Raw genomic sequence first — 26,566 nt, forward strand, 5'->3', positions numbered from 1 at the left:
TGTTGTTACCTAATCAAAATCATGCCTGAAAAGGTTCTAGATGTCATCCATGCATGTTTGAGTAATCTAGCGCGGGCCAGATTGAAACCCTCCTTACAGTTAACAGTACGATCTTGTCCAAGTGTTGTCTTCAGTGAATATAGCATTTTCTAAACTTTAAAAGTTAACATAGTGATCTGATAGTAGTGATGTTATGTCTAAAACCCACTTTTTTAGGTACTATTGTGTGTTTGCTTGATGTGTAGTGGTTTAGGGCATACCACATGACCGTTTTATGAATGTCTCTACCCTCTATCTCCCATTTCAGTTTCAGTTTATTATTACCAGTAATGTACATAAACTTCTTGTTAGCAAAGAGACAACAACACTTCCCTCTGGCATCTGAAAATTGTGAAAGCACTATTAAACTCAGAATGTGTTAAAATGTGAGAAAGAAATTTGGATGGCTGCAAACTGTTAAAAATTAACATTTCTGATTTTCAACAATAGTAAACTTGGTCACTAATCACTAATCATTTCAGCCTGCTGTTGACCGGTTGCAGCATTGAAGGCTGGGTCAAATGCAGAGGACAGGTTTCCCTGTGGGGACTATGACATTTATAACCTGACATTTATAAAACTTTATGTGTTCATATGAACAAAATGCAGACTTCTAAAACTTTCTTATCTCTCTGGGCACACATTTCTTTTTTGCTTCATCTCTGAAAACCTTATCGGTTTTGGACCAAACCAGTCATTTCCGCATCAAGTTTTTTTTTTTTTTTTTTTTTTTTTTTTATAGATCACAAACATAATATTAAAAATAATGTATTCAAAATCTTTGTTTGAGACCTTCGGGCCATATGTTGCGATGTCATGCGAACCAGCCCTGAAGATAAAGTAAAGATACAGAGGACTCACCATGGTGGTCTCTGCAATGGAGCCAAAGCTGTTGATGAAGATGTTACAGGTCACGTTTACAGGAGGACCTATGGATACAACACAAGTGGGAGAGGAATCAAACATTAAAAACTCATTTACAGAAAAGACGGGGATACTGTTAAAGTTTGAGAAAGGGTTAAGATGCTGTCCTCGAATAAAAGACATAAAGACGTGTCATTTGTGTGTCAATCCCAGCTGGCACCTAAAAAGTATGTTGTGATGGTTAAGGGTGCCTCAGCATATAATAGACAGTGACTTTAAACAGACATAATTATATTTTACTATTAATAATATGGACACAATAAAAAAAAAAATTGAATTTAGTGCCTTTCAAGACACCCAAAACACAACATTCACTTCACGCTCAGTAGCTATTGTAGCAGCCGCCCTGGGGTAGACTGACTGAAGCGACTGCCTATCTGCAACATCGGCCCCACAACCCAAGAAACACTTGCGCACCACATTTACACCTATTTATACCACATTCAGTGCTCAGTAAATAACATTCACTTATATCATTTTATTTAATCCCATAGTGAAATAATATTTTGGTACAGACACACAGAACAGAAGAAGCAGTATTAAAGCTGCAAGTGGCATCGAAAGGCTGCAACGCCCTGCAACGACCTAAGGATGGCACTGACATGCCCCAGTCTGTGTTCAACTGATATTACCGATACAAATAATACTTTTTTTTTAGTTGAATGTCCATTTCCCATTCAAAAGATATATTTTGTTCTAAAATGTTAATCGCTATGGCAATGCTCCCGATTTCTTATATATGATTCTGAAACCCATGGATAAAAAATGCCTGTCTTTGTCATCATTTCAACTCTTGTAATTCTTGTTGGTACAGCCCTCTCACCCCCTCCCTCTCCACGCACAACTCTCCCTCCTGCCGATCCCGCCCCTGACTATTTGCCCCTGTCTATCTGCCCCTGATGCTCCTGCCCCCCTGCACCCTGTGTTACTCCCAGCTCCTCTCTATGACAGCCGTGTAATTGGCCATCACTGTATTCCAGAGCATTGGTCCAGTCTGTGTTCCCCCAGGACATTTGAATTACTGAGTTTAGAATGGGACAGTGAATGCATCGCTCACTGTGGGTTTGTGTGGACAGTGACAAAAACAAAACATGCAATTTATTCCAGCATTTGAAGAGAAAAAAAATAGGGCTTTGTAATACATATATATAAAAAAGAATTGTATTTAGGTTATATTATATAACAACCAGGATTAAATCAGGGCTAAACCAGTTCTAAAACACGACTAAAGCAGGACTAAATCAGAACTAAATAAGGACTAAATCTGCTCTGAAACAGGACTAAACCAGGAATAATACAGATCTAAACCAGGACTAAAACAGGACTAAAACAGGATTAAAACAGATCTAAACCAGGACTAAACCAGGACTAAATCAGATCAAAACCTTGACAAAACCAGGTCTAAAACCAGGTCTAACCCAGGTCTAACCCAGGTCTAAACCTGGTCTAAACCTGGTCTAAACCAGGTCTAAACCTAGTCTAAACCAGATTCAAACCAAATCCAGGACTAGATCAGGTCTAAACCAGGTCTAGACCAGGACTAAAGCAGGAATAAACCAGGCCTAAACAAGAGTTAAAACAGATCTAATCCAGGTCTATGTTTTTTTCTATCCTCAGGGCATCTGGATTAGAAACTGACTGAACTTGGGTCAGTGAACACATCACTGTGTGTTCGGACAGGGAATGCATCACTGTGTGTGTGAATGGATAGTGACCTCACAATGAAACATACAATTTATTCCAGCATTTCAGGAAAAAAATAATGGGGTTTTGAAGTAAGAAAATGAGTCGGTTGTATTATATAATATAAATATATGACAAGGAACAAGAGTTAAAGCAGGAATAAATCAGGTCTAAAGCAGGACTAAACCAGGATTAAATCAGGTCGAAACCAAGTCGAAACCAGAACTAAAGCAGGGGCCTAAACCAGCACTAAAGCAGGACTAGACCAGGAAATGAGTCACATTTAGGTTGTATTATGTAATGTAAATAGTTTAAATACATGCCAAGAAACAACTAGACAACCGGAAACTACTACTACTGATGTGATGGTGATCCTCCGAATTCAACCACTGAGCCACTGTCGCCCTACTACTACTACTATTACTAGTGCTGCTGCTACTACTATGAGTATTAGTGCCGCTACTGCTACTATTTCAACAATGTCCATTTCTCAGTTCCCATAAGCTTGTCTAAATCCTTCTAGTCTCTGTACCATACTGTAGAGATAGCAGTGTGTGTAGTGGTCTAAAACACACATTCTAATAAACTGCAAACCAACCTAAGTAGCAATTTTCATGTGGAGTTAGCTTCTTCCCCATTCACCAGACTGACAGTTTCACTGACAACTCTTTGAAGCAGGATTTGGGATTTAAACATGGATCATGGAGAGTTTTCAGACTGTGAACTGTTTCTGTTTAAACCAATGGAGAAGACACTGATAACATTACAGAGCCGACATTATAACACTACAGAGGAACTGGTGAAGAGAGGCATTCAACTCTGTCACTTATAATACAGTTTACAGACAGGGAAATGCAGTGAACCACAATAACAACTGATGCAATACAAGTTGGGTTCTTAGTACCACTAGATCTAAATCCACATTATATCCAGGGCTTCACCATCCAACACTGTTATCAGATATCAATGGCAATATTGGAAAATTTCCTGGTTGGATATATAAACGGGTCGTAGCTGATCCAGAAAGTCTCACTTTTACATATACAAATCTGTTCTGTTGTTACTCTGTAGAAGAGATAAATAACAGCTGCATTACACATTGGAACCATTTTATTTGTTTATGTTTTAGTGGGATTAAAAGAATTACATGCAGTTGATATCGGATACCAGCAGATGCTTAAAGCCTTCGTATCAAAATTGGTATTGGAAGGGAAAAAGCTGTATCAGTGCATCCCTAATAAACAAGGCCTAAACTGTTTTAAAATGAGACTAAACTTGAATAAGGTAATTTTAAATATCGATTAGTCTAACGGATACAAAAACATGAATCAATTTTCTTCAAATTAAACAAATATTGCAGAGAGCCCTGAGTGCCATCAGAGATAGTCCACGTACCAGCAGTGGTGCGTGTACCACAGTTTGAGAAACACTGATGTATAGTATTCTATTTAATACATTTCAGATGGCATATTTCATTTGTGGTTTTCCTTGTTCTTCTGCTAAATAATTTTGATCTATAAAATTGTTAAGTTTGTAAAATAGAAACAACATTCAGATAACAGTCCAAAAAAAAAAAAAAAAAAAAAAAAAAAAAAATCAGCCAGGCACAATATCCTCCACAAGTTTTACACAGCTATAATTATATCAAAACAAAACTAAAAAATCTTATTATAACATATCACAAGGAACTGAAAAACATCAGGGATTTTTACAGAATCAATGAGTGAAGCACTAAGCCCTGCTCATCTGAGGTGAGAGAAATTCTCAAAATTTAGTTTGTAAATGATGAGTGACCAATGAGCTCTTTCGTGTCATATGCGTCAGTGAAATAAAGAAATCTGATTGGACAATCACATTTGCGCCTAGCTTGAGACGCAACGCAATTTGAGTCTGGATATGTTAGGCAATTGTCAATCAATGTAAACTCATGAGAGTTGGGTCAGATCTACAATCTCCTGGCATTTCACAATACCTGTCCTTCTTAAACATGGTGTATTCAAGGTTGTCCGTATAGCAGAGCACTAAGGTGAATGTGCATAGCCATGGTGCGTTCAGTGTTCATCAATCGTGCATATTAGCAGCTTGTACACACACAAATGCAATTACTGCAGGAGACTGGAGCAGAGCCAAAGTGGAGTTTCATTCAGATATTACATTTAGACTGTCCTCAGACTGCTATGTGGTGACGCAGAATCTGACATTGTTTTATTTTATTTTTTTTATTTCAAGGTGCCAGTACGGCATCAGTTGCCATACTGTCTTAAAAATCTGACAAACTACCGTTTACCGTCACAATAAAGCTAGCAAACATTGGTATGCTAACAATGCAATAAAGCACTTTATAATTTGATGTAGACAGCAGACAGTGTAATTTTGACCCTCAAGTGTTAAGCTACAGGGTGATAGATAAAGACTGTTCTTGGGTAAGACACTTATCCCACCTTGCCCCCAGTGTCTGTCACATTTGTGAGTGAATGAGTGAGAGGTTCCCTGACGTAAAGCTCTCTGAGTGCCTTGAAGTGGAAAAGCACCATATACAATGTGACCATTTAGCTTTACCTTAATTATATGAAAACAAATCTATTTTATGTATTTTGGAGTCTGTATTAATTTACGATTACTATGATACTGACAGGTGGATTAGCCAGTCAGGAACAGGCATTTGATATCCACAGATATACTGTATATCCAAATATGGCTGCTTACCAGGAAAAGTGAAGCACTAAAATGATTTAGTGCTTTCTGTGGTTAATCTGAAAAATATACCTATAGACACATTGTTTTTCTATATTACAGATAGCGACAATAAAGTTATACATTCTGCCTGTGTAAAACCTGTAGAGACAACATCACAAGACAATAACAAAATAATTTAACTTCTCACAAATCCAGTACATTTCTATATTATCCTCTGAAGAGACATTTAAAGTTTGTTAATGCTTCTCTCTTTAATAAAACAGGTAATGACTGCACTCCTGTGTCGATAATAAAAGTCTTTGCAAACGTAGTAGAATCCCAGTGTTTCCTCATTATGAAGAGGCTTATTACTTTAGCGTTAATCTGCAGAGCCAGCTCCTAGAATGCAACTCTGCAACAAAATGTGCAGACGTCGAGTTAGCGTTAGCTGTCCAGTGAAAGAAGACCAGAGCTGTGGTAATTATTACATTTCATTCAACACATTTATTATGGTTATGGACGGTTTAAACTCATAAATGTTACCCATTGATGATGAATGTTGGTAATTACAGGGCTGCAGGATTAAATCTCACCGAAGCTAAATAAATAAATAAAATATTGTTTTTGTGTCCCTTGGCATGACACGTCACTGTCACTGTCTAATCTAGTTATAAAAGTTTGACGAATTATGGCAGGGAGGACATATATATATATATATATATATATATATACACACTCACCTAAAGGATTATTAGGAACACCTGTTCAATTTCTCCTTAGTGCAATTATCTAATCAACTAATCACATGGTGAGCATTTAGGGGTGTGGTCCTGGTCAAGACAATCTCCTGAACTCCAAACTGAATGTCAGAATGGGAAAGAAAGGTGATTTAAGCAATTTTGAGCGTGGCATGGTTGTTGGTGCCAGACGGGCCGGTCTAAGTATTTCACAGTCTGCTCAGTTACTGGGATTTTCACGCACAACCATTTCTAGGGTTTACAAAGAATGGTGTGAAAAGGGAAAAACATCCAGTATGCGGCAGTCCTGTGGGCAAAAATGCCTTGTTGATGCTAGAGGTCAGAGGAGAATGGGCCAAGTGATTCAAGCTGATAGAAGAGCAACGTTGACTGAAATAACCACTCGTTACAACCGAGGAATGAAGCAAAGCATTTGTGAAGCCACAACATGCACAACCTTGAGGCGGATGGGCTACAACAGCAGAAGACCCCACCGGGTACCACTCATCTCCACTACAAATAGGAAAAAGAGGCTACATTTGCACGAGCTCACCAAAATTGGACAGTTGAAGACTGGAAAAATGTTGCCTGGTCTGATGAGTCTCGATTTCTGTTGAGACATTCAAATGGTAGAGTCAGAATTTGGCGTAAACAGAATGAGAACATGGATCCATCATGCCTTGTTACCACTGTGCAGGCTGGCGGTGGTGGTATAATGGTGTGGGGGATGTTTTCTTGGCACACTTTAGGTCCCTTAGTGCCAATTGGGCATCGTTTAAATGCCACGGGCTACCTGAACATTGTTTCTGACCGTGTCCATCCCTTCATGACCACCATGTACCCATCCTCTGTTGGCTACTTCCAGCAGGATAATGCACCATGTCATAAAGCTCGAATCATTTCAAATTGGTTTCTTGAACATGACAATGAGTTCACTGTACTACAATGGCCCCCACAGTCATCAGATCTCAACCCGATAGGGCATCTTTGGGATGTGGTGGAACGGGAGCTTCGTGCCCTGGATGTGCATCCCACAAATCTCCATCAAGGTGCTCCCATCAATATGGGCCAACATTTCTAAAGAATGCTTTCAGCACCTTGTTGAATCAATGCCACGTAGAATTAACACAGTTCTGAAGGCGAAAGGGGGTCAAACACCGTATTAGTATGGTGTTCCTAATAATCCTTCAGGTGAGTGTATATATATTAGTAAAAAGACTAAGAAACTCAAAATAGAGAGTGAGAATAGAGTGAAGCAATAAATGAGGTTAAAAACAATAGCTACACGTCATGATCCCCGTCAGTCCTGCTCTTTTTTGTACTTTCTCCCCTCCCTTCTGTGTCTGAGCCTGGAGCCGGGGCGGAGATTTTGGCTCCTCCTGTGCACACCTTGAAAGCATGATTTTTACTTTTAAACCTTGTGTTGATTATTTTGTGTCTTAAGCAAGAAGGTGAACTTGTTTCTCTGTAGGAATGTGACACAAACTTATTTTAGGATGTCTCCACTAGAACCAGTCGCTTCATCACTGGATACTGGTATTCCTCTTTATGTTGACAAGAGACCTAGCAATACATCTTTTTAGTGACTGCAGGCATCTCTTAGTGGCGTATTCTACCTCTCTGTAAACAGCTAACCATACATTTCTTTGTGACCTTGTACGGACAGTATGTAAAATTAGTTAAGTCCTTATAAGACCTGCCTTCTATAGATAGTGCCTTGAAAAGGCTTTAAGTACTCATTCATCTGATCAGATAAACTTCTTTCAACTCACTACCTGGTCTACAATCTCTTCCTTCACGATTTCACACCTGGAGCTAAACACCTGACACTCAGCGCCAGATTGGCCGCGTATCTCTGTGGTACTCCCTGCTTGGCTCAGTTCATGTTTTTGCGCTTTTTGACTTTGCTTATTTGGATACTTTTGCTCTTCACCAGATCCCGCTCCCTGGACCCACTCAGCTCTCCCACCTCCGACCCTGCTCTTCTGTACTGGTACTGCCCATCCCGTCTCAGACTCTGCTACTCTAGCTCATCGACTCACCAATTGATCTACCGTCATTTTGGCACTTTGCACTTCTGTAAATAAACACTGTTAATGCTTTCCCCAAGTTCTAAAATTGCAATTTTAATTCCAAAGTTGGATACAAATATGCACAAAGTAGTAGATCTTGGCACAGCTGACCAATCTTAACAAAGCTAGCTACAAACCAGGCAATAAGTACTTTACTTCAGCACTTACTAGAAATCTATACAGAGAGTACAGCAATTACTAACTCATCTGATCACAAAAGATGACCTGGATATAAGACAAACATGCTTTCTCCCCTGGACAGAATGATGATAAATATATAATGCAAATGTAGGTATAGAAGAGCATGTTAGAGCAGAAATAGAGCTATAAACAGCACAAATATAAAGGTTATATCTGACTGCAGTAGAATCAGCTGAGCCCACTGAACACTGCTGTTAGAGACTCATGGATAAGCAAAAGAGGGATATACATTGTAAAAAAATAAATTGAAAAAAATCTGAATACAAACAATCACAATTCAGGTAATTTTACTCATATTCACATTTTTTGCATTGTACAGTTTTAACTGGGAATGCCCTAATGCAGCATGATAATGGTTAACTTTCACCGAAAATAATTCAACATGTCTTCAAAGCTGCACTTATAATGTTATGGACTGTTATTACTGTAACATACTCAGGGTGTAGTAAAGCAAGAACTCAAGGCCAAATGCTTGGAGGATGTGAGACAAACACGTCTAATAGGTTTATTAATGCGGAACAGGCAGAAAGAAAACAGCCCCATATACAACTGTACGAAATCTAAGGACGCTGTGCATCAAAACTTACATTAATATCTTATTATTTATAAGGCCTTACAATAGGGGCTTATAGTAACTTTGCAACAGTAAATGTGTTGAAAATACTTCATATTACTTTCTCTCCTTCTAGTATTAGTTTTATTTGTATGTCTGTATTGCTCAAAAGCAGTAGGCTTGCGTTTTAAGCCAAAAAAAAAAAAAAGAAAAGAAAAGAAACCTCAACTTGTACTCACAAGATGACAAATATGTTTATTATTATTGATATTATTCATTTTGGAGCATTTGAGTCTTCTAGAGCAGGTGTTGGGCTATATGCAGAAGACTGGACACAGAACACAGAATAGAACACATACATTCTTTACAGTTTATGTGGGCCATTTAGGGTTTATGTTGATAAAACACTGCATTTATGTCTGCTGTTTAACCCGATTCACCACTCATGTAAAAGCAAGGCAAAATTAATACTAATAATATTAATGCAGGTTTGGTATGTTTATGTAGTAGTATTAGTAGTAGATGTTGTGGTAGTAGTAGTAGCAGTAGTCGTAGTAGTAGTAGTAGTAGTAGTAGTAGTAGTATTACTAGTAGAAGTAGTAAGGTTAAGGTACACTTTCTAGTCCCTGTATGGAAATCATGGACAATGCTCGTAAAACACTGACCTACCCAAAATGTAATAAATAAGTTTGTGCCAGGTTATAGAAAAGTTGCACACAAACAATATGTGTTGCAGCACCAGCAGTAGTAGTAGTACTACAGAATGCAGCTAATCAGTACTTCTAGTAATAAAACCAGGTAAAAACTATAATACTAGTAGTAGAATTTTAGAAGGCAGCAGTATTTCTGTAGTCATATAGTATTAGTTATAATGGTAGTAGTTTTTATAATAGTTTTAGTAGTTATACAAGTAGTTGAAGAAGTAAGTAGTAAAAACAGTAATAACAGTAATTTCTGTAGTATCCGTAATAGTAGAAGCACTAACGTAACTTGTCTTCCACTTAAATCCCTGTTGAATATTTGATGTAGACTAAGCAGTGAGTTGAGAGCAGTACTTACTGTGTACAGAGTCTAAACTGGTCCGGAGCAGAGTGTGAATTATGGATCACTCCACTTTTTACGCCTGTTCAAACACATTATCTACTCTATGTACAGGTACTTTACTTAGTATAAAATTGACTTTCTCCTACAAATCTGCACTTTACAAATGAAACTGCTTCTACAAGTACCCTTTTTACTACTATACTTCAAGAAAATAAGCATAATTTGGTGTTTTTGTTCTCAAGACCATTATCCAATCAGAAAGCAGAATGTCATATGAGTCTCTCATTAAACCTAAAAAAAATCTCTCTCTGATCTTGTCACTACCTAATCCCCAGCATCTGCAGCCAATCATTAATCAGTGCCAGTGCAGCCTCTGTGGCTCAGTGAGTGAATTCTGGAGTTTCTGAGCTTTCACACGAGGCTTGGCCTGTCCATATACTGAGAATAATAAAAACTTGTATGTGTCCTCTATCTGGAGGTTAAGGGCACGTTTGAGCCCAGTTTAGTCCCGATAGTAGACTGTTTGTTCCTGTTCTAGTCCAGGAATAGTACCAATTTTGATGGTGGCCTTGTGAAAGTCCCAGCACATTCTAAGGCACTGGCAACCCAGGTTCAGATGTGATTGTACATCATTGTTTGAACCATAGACTATAGACATATACATATACAAATGGACATAGCTAACCCGCACTCACCTCAAACCAAATATAAAGTGAGCAAGGGAATGATTTATCTCCAAGTCACTTTCTATTGTTTGTATTAACCCTCTCTACATGATCCTGATGTTTTTCATTTCATAATTTTGTCCAGAAATCAAGCTATTAATAACAGACCAATCAGGAGGCTTCTTTCCAGCGGTTGCTCCCACTAGCATTAGCAACAGGTTTGGTTGACAGCATTGCTAAACACCCGCCCCATACCAAACCAACAGTGTGGCGGGAGGAGATGTATAACTTCAACCATTTTGCTCCTGATTACATCTTTGGTTACTATGATACACACGCTCGGATATCCAAATATGGAACATATTAGCAGCTATAACTGAAGTCTGAATTGGCTTCATTTGGCTGGAGCCGAGGGGTGACGTCACACACCCTTAGTCCACTTCCATATACAGTCTATGATTTAAATCAGTAAGTGCAGAAAGCTTATACTCTACCTTTATATATTCAGTTCAACATTTTAAATGAGTATACCATCTCTATCTCAGTATACATAATTAAGTCATAAACATCCTGAAGTTTATTTTATCTTCACTTCATCAATTGCACCCTTCATATTTCTCCCGTATCATCATAACTCGTACGTCTCCCTCCTATGTATTAACCATATCTGTCTCCCCTGTATGAAAAATATGGTTGTTTTCTGGTGTTTGTGGTCATTATCGGCTCCTCATTTTTCACAGTGGCGTTTGACAAAGAGAGAAGTGTTTTGAGGAGCAGATAGCGCTGAACAGAGATGCTACAGAGATGGTGTGAGATGCAGCAGCCTGTACAGTGATGGTAATTGCTTTTTAATGATTTGTGACACAGAGGGGGTTAGTACTTCTCACTGCGATGGGGTACGCCATGTTTCACACAAATTCATTTTTGTACCCATTTTGACAGATTTGTTAAGAGGCTAAATATAAAGAAGAATTTGAGGCTGTGTTTACTCTTGCACACATCAAATCTAACTGTGGATTTAACTCGGAACTAACTCTGGACCAGACCAGGATTAAACCAGGACTGAAGGACTAAACCCTCAAGTTTGGTTTATCAACATTGCAGCATCTAATAGTTTCATTATGTAACTTCTGATAGGAGTTTTGCTAAATACATGTCTCTATAGAGATATCATTACTGCGCCTGAGATGCTCCACAGTATAGCATCAACATATTTGTCTTAAATTTAGCCAATTACAGCTTTTATTACATTTTATGCATTCTCATTGTGAGCATGGTCGCCTCTCCACAGATCTAACCTTTAAACTAAGCTTTAAAGAACAAGTATTACGCTTGTGTGTACTATATAGTTTTAATCTATGACACCCGTTGGTCATTGTGTTATAATTTGCACATTTTAAATCTTAATGGTCATCTAAATGATCTAAAATGACTTCATAAAAAACAAAGGTCAGATGAAGTCTACATTAGGAAACTGAGGTGCCCAATGGGAACTGACATCCCAGTAAAAGTCATCAAGAACGAAGTACATACAGAGCAGTGGGCACAGAGCAGTGGGCACATACCAGTGGCGTTGAAAACAAGAGTTGATCGGCAATATGGCGCCTTGAAAACAAGCGATTAAAGATTGCTCAAACATGCACAGATCACTTCAGATACAAGAGGTTACATAACATGGCATAACATGGTTAAAAGCTTTGAAAAGTCGATTTAGCAAAATAAGTCTGCTTTAATAGGTTGAAAATATTCATCTTGATTTGAGTAGGGTTGACTAATTTAAATGTGTTTCCTTATCAAACCTGCAAATCATGTGAGAATATTGGGAAACATTAATATCAAATTCCTAGGTACACAAAACTGCCAATATTTGTAGTTAGTTATAATGTTTTTTGTCTCATCAAACACATTACTGGGGTTCTGTTTTGTTTCACTTACACAATTAATACCCAAACCCTACCTATTTAAGCAGAGTTCTTTTTGCAAACAAAAACACTCTGTTCCACTTTGTGATGTAATGTGGTAATAAAGGAAGTGCTTCACTGTGTTTTTAAACTCCATACACCTTGACCAGAATCATTTGGATAATTTTAGCCCTAAAATTGCCAGTGTCTACTGAAGTAAAGGAAGAAGCTAGGTGTTAACTGGAAAATTACAACTGCATGACATCACAAGGTGAAACAGAGCATTTTGAGCTTTGGAGATGCAGACAGACTAAAAATAAAGGATTACTTAAGCATGTCTGAATGAAACAAAACACAATTATGGGTATGTTTTTTGATGAGGTAACAGCACAAAAGTAAATTTTATGTAATATAGGACCTTTAAATAATTCACTACATTAAATACTTTAGCAAATGCAGCTACTTTAAAATCAGAGTAAATAATCCAGACATAAACCCCAGTTCTGAGTCTGTGTGTTTGGATCAGTATCAGTCCATGTAAATCCTTTAATCCTCTGTCATGACACTGGCTCTGACTCTCTAGGGACTTTGGACCTGGTCTGGACTAACACCCGGTCTGGACTATTGGATCAGAGCCTAGACTAAAACGGGATCATCTCCAAGTTTGGCACATGGTCCAAAGAGAGAAAGGTGTGAAAGCAACAGGGGGTGGATGAGGAGGATATAGATGGTTTTAGAATAGAGGTATTTGAAGCCTACTACTCACATTACAGCCAGCCTATGACAAGTACTTCTACTACTACTACTACTACTACTACTACTACTACTACTACTACTACTACTACTCTTGTCAGGTTTTTTTAGGCAAGGAGAAACAGTTCTACAACACTGTTTGCTTCCAACACCACACACTACCATAGGATTTGAGTATAACACTGATACACTCATCTATTATTAGCAATTTATATTTTGTCAGTAGAAAACTCCCTCCCTCCCTCTCCCTCCCTCTTCTTTCTCCTCTCTCTTTTGGTCACACTTTCTCCCCACCATCTCTCCTCTTCTTCCTCTCTTTTTTCTCCACTCCCTCTCCCTATCACCCTCCCTCTTCCCCTATCTCTTTCTCCACTTCTCCCCTCCATCTTTTCACCTTTCTCTCTCACTTTCCCCTTCTCTCACTTGCTCATCCTCCTCTCTCTCTTTCACTCTCTTTGTTCTGTCCCGATCCTCTGCTGTTTTTGGCTCAGGTTCATACTCACACTGAGTGACTTAATAAATAAACTCCTCTGACACAGACAATGCTCGCCTCACACATGATCTAGTCTGGCTCACTGCACCTCCTGTCTCTATACTTACAAATATCATCTTTTTATTCTAATGTTGTTGGCTATAGCCATATCACTCTTATTTCATGCATCAGGGGGTGTAGGAAAAAATACATTTCTTGAAACAACTACACTTAAGAGTATGTATCCTGTTTTGAGTCACTTTAACTTAGATGTATTAAAGGTAGAGCATGGAACTTTCTGCAGGTAGCACATCACCATACTTTGTTAAAATCATACTTCAGAACATTCTCAATGGAGACAGATACGTTTTATGAAAAGAAGGAAGACTATAGCCAAGGAAATAGCATTTTCATGGAAACAAAGAGGAGGCCCTCCTCCAGACCAAATAAGAGTCAGACTTATGGAAATGTAAGCCCACTCAGGTAAGGATGCATGTTTTTTTTTTGTTTTTTTTTTTGCATTTTTCATTGCAATAAAAAATGCTTTTATTTTACTTTATTTTTTGGCAAAAAAGTTACATACTGTGGCTTTAAATTGTTTTGTTTTGTGTTTTTAAAAAAAATATTATTAATTTTATATTTACATCTATCTCGCTGAGTGTTGCTGAACTGCAATTTGCTTACTCAGCAAATATTTAACCTAGAAATAAGAACAAATACAGCTGAAACCATACAAAAAAATCTAGACCCAACAAGGCCATGTCAGATCTGTGGAGAGGCAACCCTATGCACAGACGTAACATATATCTTTCAATGTATTTAAGAGCAATCACAACATCAGTAATTAAATAAATACTAGATACAGACCTTTAATATCATATTATGGAACACTGCAAAGCGATTGGCAGACTCCTGACTGGAAAAGTTACACAGTGCACCTTTTAATAATTTTACAATGAAAATTGTCCTTTTTTGCTATGTATGCCAATGAAAAAACTGAAAAAAAACCAAACAAAAAAAACACCATATCAGTTTCCCTGAGGTTTCTATATTTTAGAGAGTTGGAGGTGATCAATAGTTTCCGACGCTAGTGTGTAAACATCCACAAACAGAACTTTTTTTTTTTTTTTCCCAGGCACCTTAAAAGCCTCATAAATCTCCCAAGAGCAGCCAGACACAGGAATAATGAACATTTTATCAAAGGCGAACGTTTTATGTCCAAAAGTTTCTGAAATGGAACTGGAAAAGCACAGAAAGTTTGGGTTTGGTTGTTTAAATTGTCTTTAGCTGCGGGAAGCTAGCACACTTAGTATAGCATTAAGCATCTCATTGGACTGTACGGCCCCCCATAGAGCCAAAATGAGGAGATCTGCATTTTAATGAATTCAAAACGCTCCCAGTCAGCCATTTATGACTGCTCACAATATCTATATATTTTCTTACTTCAAGGCAAAATGTCTTATTCCATAGAAGTAACCCAGGGATAAAATAGAGATGAAAATGCCATCTGCTCTTTCCACATGGTTGTTGCCACCTTTTTTAAATATATTTCTATAATGTTGATCCAGAGCTGATAATTTAAATTATACTTCAAATAAAAAATCTTCACATTAAAAATATTTAAATAGGGTCAACATTAATTTTAAGACCAAAAATGTCTCCGATTAGACAAAAGTGTGGGACCCTGGCAGTTGCTTCCTTATGGTGCTCATCTAACAAAATTTATTTTAGAAGAATACAAATAGCTGCTTACAACACAGAGAAACAAAAGTAAGATGCAGGTCCTTTAACAAACTGAGTTTTATAAATATATACACCAAAGTCTAAAACAGGGCTATAGAAACTTGTGTTATCTTGGGTAATTGCAAGCTTCCTTGGCTCCAGGAGGTTCTTTACATAATAAATGTCTGAGTCTGTATTAGACTGTTGGCCCCCCACTGAGGCTTTGAGACTTCATAATGAGACGTGATTCAAACAGATTCAAAGCGCTCCTAACTATCCACACTGGGACTGTAAAAGCATTTACAGCAAGGGGGATAAAGAATGCTTATAATGGTATATTTATAATGACTATCACATCAAATACTAATGTTTAATGCCATACTGTGGAATATTCCACCCAAAACAATAACATCATTAGGGAAGAGGAAAGTGGAGAACCCTCAACTAGAAAAGTGACAGCTTTAAACAAGTCAGAAATTTCATGTAATAAGGTAAATACAGTAGTTACTATAAATAACTCCTGACAAAACAAAATTGTTTAAAATTCCAAATTATTCTGACTGATTGGCTTTTTTGCAGTCATGGTTTGACACCCAAAACTTTCTCTCTTTTAAAAGTCCTATATTACACAAATTTTAAAAAACACTCTTGAAAGCTTTAGGCCATGTTATATTGCTGTTATCTCATCAAAAACATACCTGGAATTGTGTTTTGTTTCATTCACACATGTTTGAGTAACCGCTTATAATTTGTCTGTCTATATCTCCAAAGCTCAAAATGCTCTGTTTCAACTTGTGATGTCATGAAGTGTTAGTTTGCAAGTTAAAAGTTTCCTTTTACCTTTAATTCAGTGAGACTGGCAATTCCAGGGCTGAAATGATCCAAATGATTCTAGTGAAGGTGAATGGAGTTTAAAAACACAGTAAAGCACTTCCTGTATTATCTCATGACATCACAAGGTGGAGCAGAGTACTTTTAGCTACTAAGTACCGTAAATTTCGGACTATAAGCCGCGACTTTTTTTCCACGCTTTGAACCCTGCGGCCTATACAGCAGTGCGGCTTATTTATAGAATTTTACTGGATAACGGCCCCTGGGGGGCACTCACTAGCTGTAAACGTAAAAGTGAGACAGACGTGGGGAAAGATTCTGCTCTGAAGAATTCACTAGTTTTGATTTTGAACAATCATTTTGCGCATCATTAAATGGATATGATGCAGTTTTTAAGATAAAGAAGGAAATAGAGCAGGGGTCGGCAACTTTTAACACGCAAAGAGCTATTTGGACCCACTTTCCACGTAAAATAAAACACTGGGAGCCGCAAATACTTTTTGACATCTAAAATGAAGATAACGCTGTGTATAATAATAATAATGTAACGGAATAATGTAGGTTTTATTTTCATGGACAAGCCTGGCAGATAAATATGGCAAAAATAACTTAAGTGAATAAAAAAATACAACTCACCAAACCGCTGCATCAGTGTGAGCCCTGCGCTGATTGTGATTATGTCTACTCTGCTCCGCAGTTTCTTTAAAAAAAAACGACTCTAAAGGCGTATTGTTTAATCCCAGGTGCTTAGTCTCCATGTGCCAAAGCAGTTTTGAAGGTTTCATTGCCTCATTTGCTTTCCCCGCATATTACGCAGAGCGGACTCTGCGCATGAGATTCACCTGTAGCGACAAACCCAGATTTTAAGTAGGTATTGTCTGTTAAATTTATCTTTCTTTTTCTTGGAGGTCGTAGTCTCCTCTTCTGGCTCCTCAGTTGTCCTTTTCCCCTTTGTTAAAAGTTCTCCAAAGACTTTTGTTTTGGCTCATTTTCACTCGCTTGTGGCTCTACTTTTGGGCGACGTGTCTGATGTGTTATACGTGATACGTCATCGCGGAGACAAGAGCAGATAATATACTTGCTACTACATCAAATAGATTTCTGTGGCGATTTCCAGCAGGATTTTCATGATACATCTACGGACGAGCTTATTAGTGTGTCATTAGGGAGGGGCGAAAGTTGCTCCTGACCCCTGTGCGCACAGCATCTGAAAATCAGGGCTCTTTACTTAGGACTGTGAGCTGTGTCAGTGTCTGTGAGGCGTGAGACGTGAGCGGTGTTTGTTTTGAACATTGTTCCACAAGTGTGACGCTTATTTTGAGCAACGAAAAATAAGAAAATATCATTTTAAGATCATAATAATCTTCCAATTTAAACTACAATAAAAAAGACCTAACACAAATAAAATACACTTCAATTAAATACTTAAAATTTATTTTCCCAAGCCACACAGAGCCGCAGTATAAAGCTGAAAGAGGCGCATGCGGCTCCGGAGCCGCGGGTTGCCGACCCCTGAAATAGAGCCACTGCACGTAAGCTCGGCATCAATGAATCCAACTTGGTCAATGTAAAAAGACGACAAAAGTTTTCAGAGGAAATAAAAGCAGATTTTCCGTGTTGGTGCAGCTTTATTTTCTAAACCTGCAAGTGTGTTCATCCCGTGTTGATGTCGTGTTGGTGCACCGTCTTTCTGTGTAAATATCTCATGTTACAATATGAAAACCTGCAGCTTATATTCAGGAGCGGCTTATATATGTACAAAATTGATTTTCTTTTCAAATTTAGCTGGTGTGGCTTATATTGAGGTGCGCTCTATAGTCCGAAATTTACGGTAGTTGGTAGTTTGGCAGTTTAGAGAGAAGAATTCCTTAAAAAAATTAAAATTAAAATTGCACTTTGTGTGTAAAACATGTGTAAATGAAACAAAGCACAACTCCAGGTATGTTTGTGATGAAGAAAAACATATAATAGATCAGGGCATAGTCTTATATGGGCCCTTTAAAAGTGCATTGTGTAACTTTTCTGGGCGCTTCTGGCATGTGTTTATCTCCATGGAGATGTCATTGCTTTGCCTGGAATGTTCCACTTGCATTATGCATGTCTATACAGCATCTATTTCACTTTTTTTTTGTTTTTTTGTTCAAAAATACACTGAAAAACATGCATTCTAACTGTGGCCGACTTGTCTCTATGGAGATGGATTAGTTCAAAGCCATACTGTTGGACATTCTTGGCAAAGCAATGACATCTCCACAGATGACAAATAGGTGGCAGATTCTACACCAGAAAAGTTTGTCAATCTTTATTCTAGACAAGGACTAAGCGAGGGTTCACGTGGATTACAAAAACTGAAAAACAGTAATGCAGGAAAGCAAGAGAAAGACTTCTCTGAACAGATATCAGGTTGTGTTGTGCTGCAGTGAAAGTGTGTCTGAATAAACAGGCCTTATATATCTATGTGGTCTGTCTGAGGAGTCGGGGGATGGCACTTTTGTGTTTCAGAGCCACTCTCTCCTGTTTACTCTTTTAGTGTTTATTTTTGTGTTTGGTGAAGCCTGGAGAGTTTAAACGCAATACAACTGAATGAATGGTTTGTGTGGGAGGAGGAAGGAATATTTTGAGTTGTTTTTAGGGATAAATAGTGGGATTTGTGCATATCGGTTTGATATGGTGGAGCTTCTTACTGAAGAACACAAGTTAAGTATGTTCTAGCTGGGCCTCAGTGTTGAATTACTGGACAGCACATGTCTTGGAAGGGAGGTCACCGAGTACTGCACAATATACATTTAAGTAAGTATATACTATTTTAATTATCTGTGCATTTATAAGTGGATACTTTTTACTTTTATTTAAGAGCAGGAAGCATTCTGCTTCACTACATTTTTTTTAACAGGAATGAAAAGTAATTTTTTTTAATGATAGTTTGAGACCTGCTAAAAAGGCTGAGTGGTTTATTTTTGACACATTTAACAGGGAGGAAAAAAACAAACAAAGAACAAACAATTGATTCAGTTGTTCCTGTTGAACAAAATTCAGATCAAATCTTTATCAAAATCAATACATTTGAAACCTTATAAGACCTCAAAATCTATGTGAAATACTTCTATGTTTTACTCTTTAAGTACATTGTTAAACAGGTACAGGAACTTTTACTCAAGTAGATTTTTTCATGTGATACTTTAACTTTTGAGTATTTTGCTCCCGTATCTGTACTGTTATTTAAGTAACAAAACTGAGTACTTCTTCCACCACTGAAGGCTAGAACTTGTCCTACTAGCACATCCTGCTAGTCCCCATGGAGATAGAAGTTTAATGCCAAACCATAGACTGTATATATAAATGGACATTGCTAACCTGCTGGCCACTGCGAAGTGAGCATGGGCATGCTTTCGGCACCATCAACTCTTGTCCCAGCTGCTGCTGTCAGGCTCATCAATTTGGTTACTATTAACCCACTCTACATGATCTTAGTATTTTTATTTCGCTATTGTGTCCATAAATTAAGATATGAATATTAATAATAGACAAATCAGGTGCCTTCTTTCCCCGAAATCACTCCCAGCAACAGGTTTGATTGTAGTAGGCATGGTACTGAAATTTTGTATGACGATTATCATGGCCAAAATAATTGGGATTAATGATTATATTTATGATAATGATTAAAGTTGTTATGGATATGAATAATTATAACTTTACTAGAGAATATTATGGATAAACAGAGCCGTCAACCAAAATTTAGAGGTCCAAGACAATAAGCCTTATATGGCCCCTCGTAATACAAATTAATAAGAAGAGGGTCCAGTTCTGAGCCCCAAAACCCTGGGCCCTGGACAGCAGACCCCTTTGTCCCCCCTTTCCCGTTGACTCTCCTATGGATAAGTAGGTTTTTTTATGCACATTCTGGTGATATAATAGCGATTATATATGTTGGCGATTATCACAATTATATAAAATGTCCCACAAACTATTATTGTCAGCCCTTTTTATCATGATAAACAATATTATTGTTAATTGTCCCATCTCTAATTGACAGCATTGCTCCGTGCTAAACTAGTGGTGCGGGCAGGAAGGGACATTACCTTCAACAGCCTTATTCCAGACCAGCTCTTTGGTTGGTATGATACTCACAGTTGGAATGCCAAATATGGAATCCAAATTGGCCCCTCTCTTCTTTATATAGTCTATGTGCCAAACTGTGGGATATTCCAGGCAAGGCAATAACATCTCCATGGATACAAGCGGTTATAGGATAATCTTTTTCAACACTCTCAAATACACTGTACAAAGGATACAAAATCAAACCATATTTCATTTGAGTACAAGTTGGCCACTCCATATTTAAGTTTTGTATTTGAACTCATCTGCACAATAATACAAGCTTGTATCACTGTGTAGATGAGTTTCATTAGAGATTCTCATTAGATTCTGCAGCAAAACAGCGCAACTGTCCTCATCATTAATGTACACAATTTAGACAAAGTAAACAATATGTACCAGCAGCAGAGACAAATGGAGCAAGTACTTTTGGGAAAATATTATGAATGCTGCATGAATACAAAAACTAGGGGAATAAAATGTTGTGTTTACATATTACATAATAATAATTACTATTGTTCCAAGGGGGTTTTAGAGCACAGTTGTATAGTGTTTGTGTTCACCATTATCAAACCTAGCTATAGTGAATCCTCGAGTAATATATTGTACAGTGCAACAGTATTCTTACAGGTGTTGTGTTCTTACTTGGCTAGCAGCCCAAGTAAGAAGAATATGTTTGAGAAGAATACTTTACATATGCATTTAGTTACAGAATACCTGCATTAAAATGTATTTTGTGTCATATTCTGATACATGGTCTAATCACAGTACTGTATTCTGAATAATTTTACATTGAGTTGCATTTAAATTATACTGAAAAAATGTAACATAGGATTAAAAACATAATGTTTCACAGTGTGTTAAGCGTTGGCTCCACCAATCATTAGAACCTGGAATAGCAGATATAGGCTTAGTTTTATGGAAGATGTGCCTCTGTGAGCAACATTCTTTGACTTGGTGGCCCTGCTTTGAAACAGTAAAGACATTATATATTTTCTGAATCTTCAGATTCCAGAGAGTCATTTAATCACACACCTTGCCTTGGAACTATGACAAACACACACAAGTATCTGTGTTATAGTTCCAAGATTAAAATGTGTTTGTTTGTTTTCCGGGACCATTTGAAAAGCTGTGGTTTCATGTGTGACTGAAAGCTGTGGTCTTTCAGTCATAGATGAAAGACTTTTCTTTAAAATGATAACAAACACAGTAGTTTAAATCATTATGGTATAGGTGACATATCGCCTAAACCAAAACATGGACCTCTGTCCAAAATGCATTTTTCAACATTATACGTTTGTACAATTCAAAGGCTGATAACTATTATACCACTGAGACTCAGAAAAGCCTACCACACCAAAATACAAAGCTTTATATATATATATATATATATATATATATATATATATATATATATATATATATATATATATATATATATATATATATATATATATATATATATATATATATATATATATATATATATCACTCACAAAAAGTCCCCACCATTTTTTATTTTTAATATTTCTGGATCTTGACACTTTGTGGTAAAATTAGAAGAAGAGATAACCAGCCACAGTCGTTAAAGTTATTAATGGAGAAATGGAGTCAGCCAAATGCAAAATAAAGGAGAAAAGAGAGGGAGAGAAAGATAGAGAAAGAGAGCGAGAAAGAGAAACAAGGATGAATGGAGGAAGAAAGAGAGAGAAAGAAAGACAAAGAGAAAGAAAGACAGAGAGGGAGAAAGGGAGAGAGAGAGAGGAAGGAAGGGAAAAGGAAGGAAAGGAGGAAAAGGGAAAGAGAGAAGAGTGGAGAGAAAAGACAGAGGGAGAGAGATGGAGAGAAGAGTTAGGTATAAAAGATAGAGGGGGAGAGGAGAAAGAGGGGCGAGGGAGACAGAAAGAAAGAGTTGCTTTTGCTTGGTTTCCTGTATTCAAGAGGCAATTATGACAGGTCGATCTGTGCTAATGTCCAATCAGACACAGGGACAACATGCAAACTCTGCACATTAAAGTCCCCTGTCTAGGAGTCAAACCAGTACCTTCTTGCTGTGAGGAACGATAGGTTCCCTTTATGGTAATATTCAGCAGGCTATTGTAATATAAACCCCATGGTGCTTAAGCCCAAGAGAGTCTGGCTGCAGACCTCCACCAGGGTGCTTCTCCACAGACCCTTATAATTTTTCATTAATTTACTTTATAAACCAATTTAATTTCTAAAAATTATTTCAAATAGTTAAGAGCGAAGCACTTCAAAGATATTTAATCACCAATTGATTTCAGTTTTAGTTTGAAATTAACTCGACTCTACTCTGCCTGCATAGGAAAATCTGCTGTTTAAAACACAAACAAAAAACAGATATTTATTTATTCTGTGTAGACCCTCAGTGGTCCAGGTCTGAACCATAGGAAACAAAGTTCAAATCTGTCAACTGGACAAATTGTTGTAGGAGTGAAGATGTTTTGCTGCTCATCCAGGCTTCTTCAGTTCTGCTAAAGCAGGGTCGCTAAGGGCTGAATAGGGTAGTCTCAGCTGAAACTGGAAATAATAGCTGTTGACAGTTTGAGTGTGGTTAGCCCCTCCCCTCAGATAGATATAAGGCAGTAGCCACCAGTATTCTGACCAGAACTGAAGAAGCGGCTTGGATGAGCAGCGAAACGTCTTCACTCTTACAACAATTTGTCCAGTTGACAGATTTGAACCTTGTCTTTTGCTATAAACATAGGCCTACATATACAAGGGCATCATAGCATAGGCATATTAGATCTAGTTTGTCTGTTAATGTGTTGCCGTAGGCCCTGTCTCTGGTTAGGATAGGAATAGGAAACAAATCTGCAATGGTTGAGGTTAGGAAAAGGGTTTAGGCTTATCTTTAATGTAAAACATTGCTAACTTTTATACCGTTATGTTGAAAACAGCAGTCAGTCATACCCTATCCTCCAGCACATTGACATCCCAAATAAATTCCATTCAAATTAAGTATTTAGCAACATTTAAACAAAGATTAGTTGATTAATATTTCTTTTCACCACAAACCTTAAATGTTTAGAATTGAGAAATTGTATTTAAAGAGGGTGCAATGCAAAACAGACTTTTTGAGCTTTCTACCATGTTATAATGTTCCCTCATTTTTAGATGTCATCCATGCATGTTTCAGTAATTTAGCGATCTCTCCCGGGCCCTATATCCCCCCTCCTTATTTTAGTTGTAAGACAATAGCCCAGCACATACACCCCAAATTACCCAGTAACACCCAAGGTCATTCTCCTTAGGGGCGATAATCTTGTTGCACCACACTCTACTTTACACTGGCCACGCTTCAAGCGTTTGTGGATTCTTTGGATATTTCTTTGAGGTGGGGAGACAAGATAACAGTTTTTTTGCTTAGCTTGCCGCATTGAAAAGACAATCAGGAGAGACTGATCAGAGCTAATGTCCAATATGCTATGGCTCTGATGGCTGTAAACATCAATAGGACCCTTCAGGGAGAGGCTGTCCAGGATCAGCCTCTGTTCCTGGGTCAAACTCATTGTGTTGAGATGAGACCTCTCCAGCTCGTCAATACAGCATCACACTGTGAATACTCATCAAACATGCTAATGTGCTAACTGTGACATCGGCTAAACAGTTTTGTACATATGAGAAGTGACTATTGAGTTGTTATTATATCCAAGAGAGTGAGGGGATGGGGTCTGGACATATGGGGAACAGTATGTGGTGGTGTAGCAGGGATCCACTCTTCATACGCCGCCCCTGCAATAAAGTGTTTGTAATCAGAAACACCTGGCTTTAAACACGGCAGTCTTGCATGATGTCACATAGCACTTGAAATTGCTGTGGCCACTGGAGACAGCACACACATTTTTTTTCACTGTAATTTACAGCTTTGTGCTTTTGAACACAAAGGTGTAAATTACGCAAAAAATGTTAAATAAGCACTAGGAACAGTAGACAATACTATTAAAGTTGCAACATTTGGTTTGGTGTTTAGTTCCACTTTAAAACAGAAAAAGTTGCTTTAAAAATGCTGAATTGTTTTGCTACTTTAGTTTGAAAATACAGAAAAAACTACAAAAGTTTTTGAAACTACAACAGTTACTGTTGCTGACACACTATAACAAATAAAAAAAACAAAAAAACAAAACAGAAACTCATTTTGTAGTGCTCTAACTAGTACTTGTGGGAAAATCAAAACATGAAAAAACACAAAGCAATTGCCATTACAGTCACACTTGTGTTTAACATCTTAAAATAAATCCCTTGAATTCAAAAGCAAAAAGAACATCCAGGAGCAATAACATTTGAGAGAAGACTGAAATCAGTACTGTTTCAGAACAGGTTTGTAGAGTTATAAACTACAGGGCTAGCATCTTTTACACTGAATAAGACCCCATAGGGACACAGGGAGGGCAGCTGATAGACAAGGAGGGCATCTGACAAACAATGAGGGCATCTGACCAACAGGGAAATTTCATTTCACATGTTTGTAGGGCTCTAAACTACAAAGCAACTTTTACACTGAATAAGACCCCATAAGGACACATTTAATTATCAACAACGAACAATACATTAATTGCAGTTTTGCAATTTGCTAATCAGAGCCATTCAAAATGTGATTCACTTGCGGTTAATCCTGTAGAACTAGTTGTAACAAAAAATGTTCCTTACATATATTTGAGCATTGGCCAAAACCCAACTCAATGACACTTTTAACCTTAGCTTTAGCCCCATCACTGTAATGTAATGGTGCAGAAAAGCCCTCTGCTCATGTATGGGACTACATACATGTTCCCCCGCGAATCTGTAAATCCGGTTAGCATTAGGCATGGCCGGCAGGAGCGGCTGTGGAGTCTAGCTGAGGGTTAGCATGTGAAGCTAACGAGGCTAATGGGCTGAGCGAGGAGCAGATCTGTGACACCAGGGAAGGGAGAACAGGAGCTTAATACACTTAACAACAGGGTAATGTATCTGAGAATATATGGGAACAGCACAACTAACATGCAACCGCTAAAGGAAAGAAATCATTTAGATAAAAATTGAAGTGAACAATACCTCAGACTGGACTAAAACAAGTCCAAAAAGCACTAGCACTTGGTTTAAACCAACTTAGCTTAGTGGCATTCATCCACTCACCTGAAGGTTGGAGATTTGATTCCCATACCATCAGTGCATAGCTACTGTTGTTGTGGCCTTGGGCAAGGCACACATTCTTAGCCATGATCTTGGTTGGGAGTTAAAAGATCACAAGGCCAAGTTACAGGTCAGATCTGTGGAGAGGTGACTCTAGCCATACTAACAATGGATGTTTTTCAAAGAAAAAAAAGGGAATTGACTAAATGCATGAGTCACTGGCAAAACAGTCACATCTCCATGGAGACAAAGAGAACTACAAACCAGAAAAGTTACATAGCGCACTTTTAACTTGTTTTGTTATAAAAATACAAAATGGACTAACAAACTTAGCTGCAAAAATTGAAATGCATAAATTTGGAGTTCTTGTACCCTACATTTGCTCATGTCTGAAACCAAACATCAGTCAGACATCTCAAAACAACATTATTTCATTCATATGTTTACAGTAAGCATTTTTGCCACTGCAACTCAGTTGTGCCCAGAGTGAAAGCATCCAAATCATTCAGTTTCCTCGGTTGTATTCTGATCTAATATATTCTCCAGCACCAGTGTTGGGAAGAATTCTTTTTTTAGGGCATTTAGTTACAGAATATCGAATACCTGCAGTTGTGTTTAAAAAATAGCCACAGATCTGACCAGTAAATTAGTAAATTGACCTGTTGTTGTTGTTGTTGTTGTTGTTGTTGTTGTTGTTGTCATCTGTTGGACATATAAGTTTAAAGGGCCAATATTACACTATTGTCTGATCTACACAGCCTGTCTAAAAAAAGTCACCATCTGGATTTAACTAAGCAAATAGGTTGGGGTTGCTGCAGTTCGTCAGGTCTACGTTTAGCAGCAGTATCTGCTCAAAGAATGAGGTCAGCTGACTACCCAAATATACTGAATGACCAGGTTATTCCATTAATGGATTTTTTCTTCCATGATGGTACGGCATATTCCAAGATGACAATTCATCTGGCTCAAATTGTGAAAGAGTGGTTCAGGGAACCTGAGACATCATTTTCACACATGGATTGGCCACCACGGAGTCTAGACCTTAACCCCATTGAGGATCTTTGA

General features: G+C 37.8%; 1 protein-coding gene across 1 annotated transcript in view; it reads right to left on the bottom strand.

The window, feature by feature from the left end:
* The window catches only part of glra1 (glycine receptor, alpha 1), a 184,333-nt gene that overhangs the window by 105,950 nt on the left and 51,817 nt on the right, over positions 1-26,566 (bottom strand). Inside the window, exon 5 of the mRNA XM_055225069.1 lies at positions 901-968. Within this exon, the coding sequence (XP_055081044.1) occupies positions 901-968 (68 nt within the window). The remainder of the gene's footprint in view (positions 1-900; positions 969-26,566) is intronic.

The sequence above is a fragment of the Periophthalmus magnuspinnatus genome, chromosome 10, assembly GCF_009829125.3.
Source record: "Periophthalmus magnuspinnatus isolate fPerMag1 chromosome 10, fPerMag1.2.pri, whole genome shotgun sequence".
Lineage (NCBI taxonomy): Eukaryota > Metazoa > Chordata > Actinopteri > Gobiiformes > Gobiidae > Periophthalmus > Periophthalmus magnuspinnatus.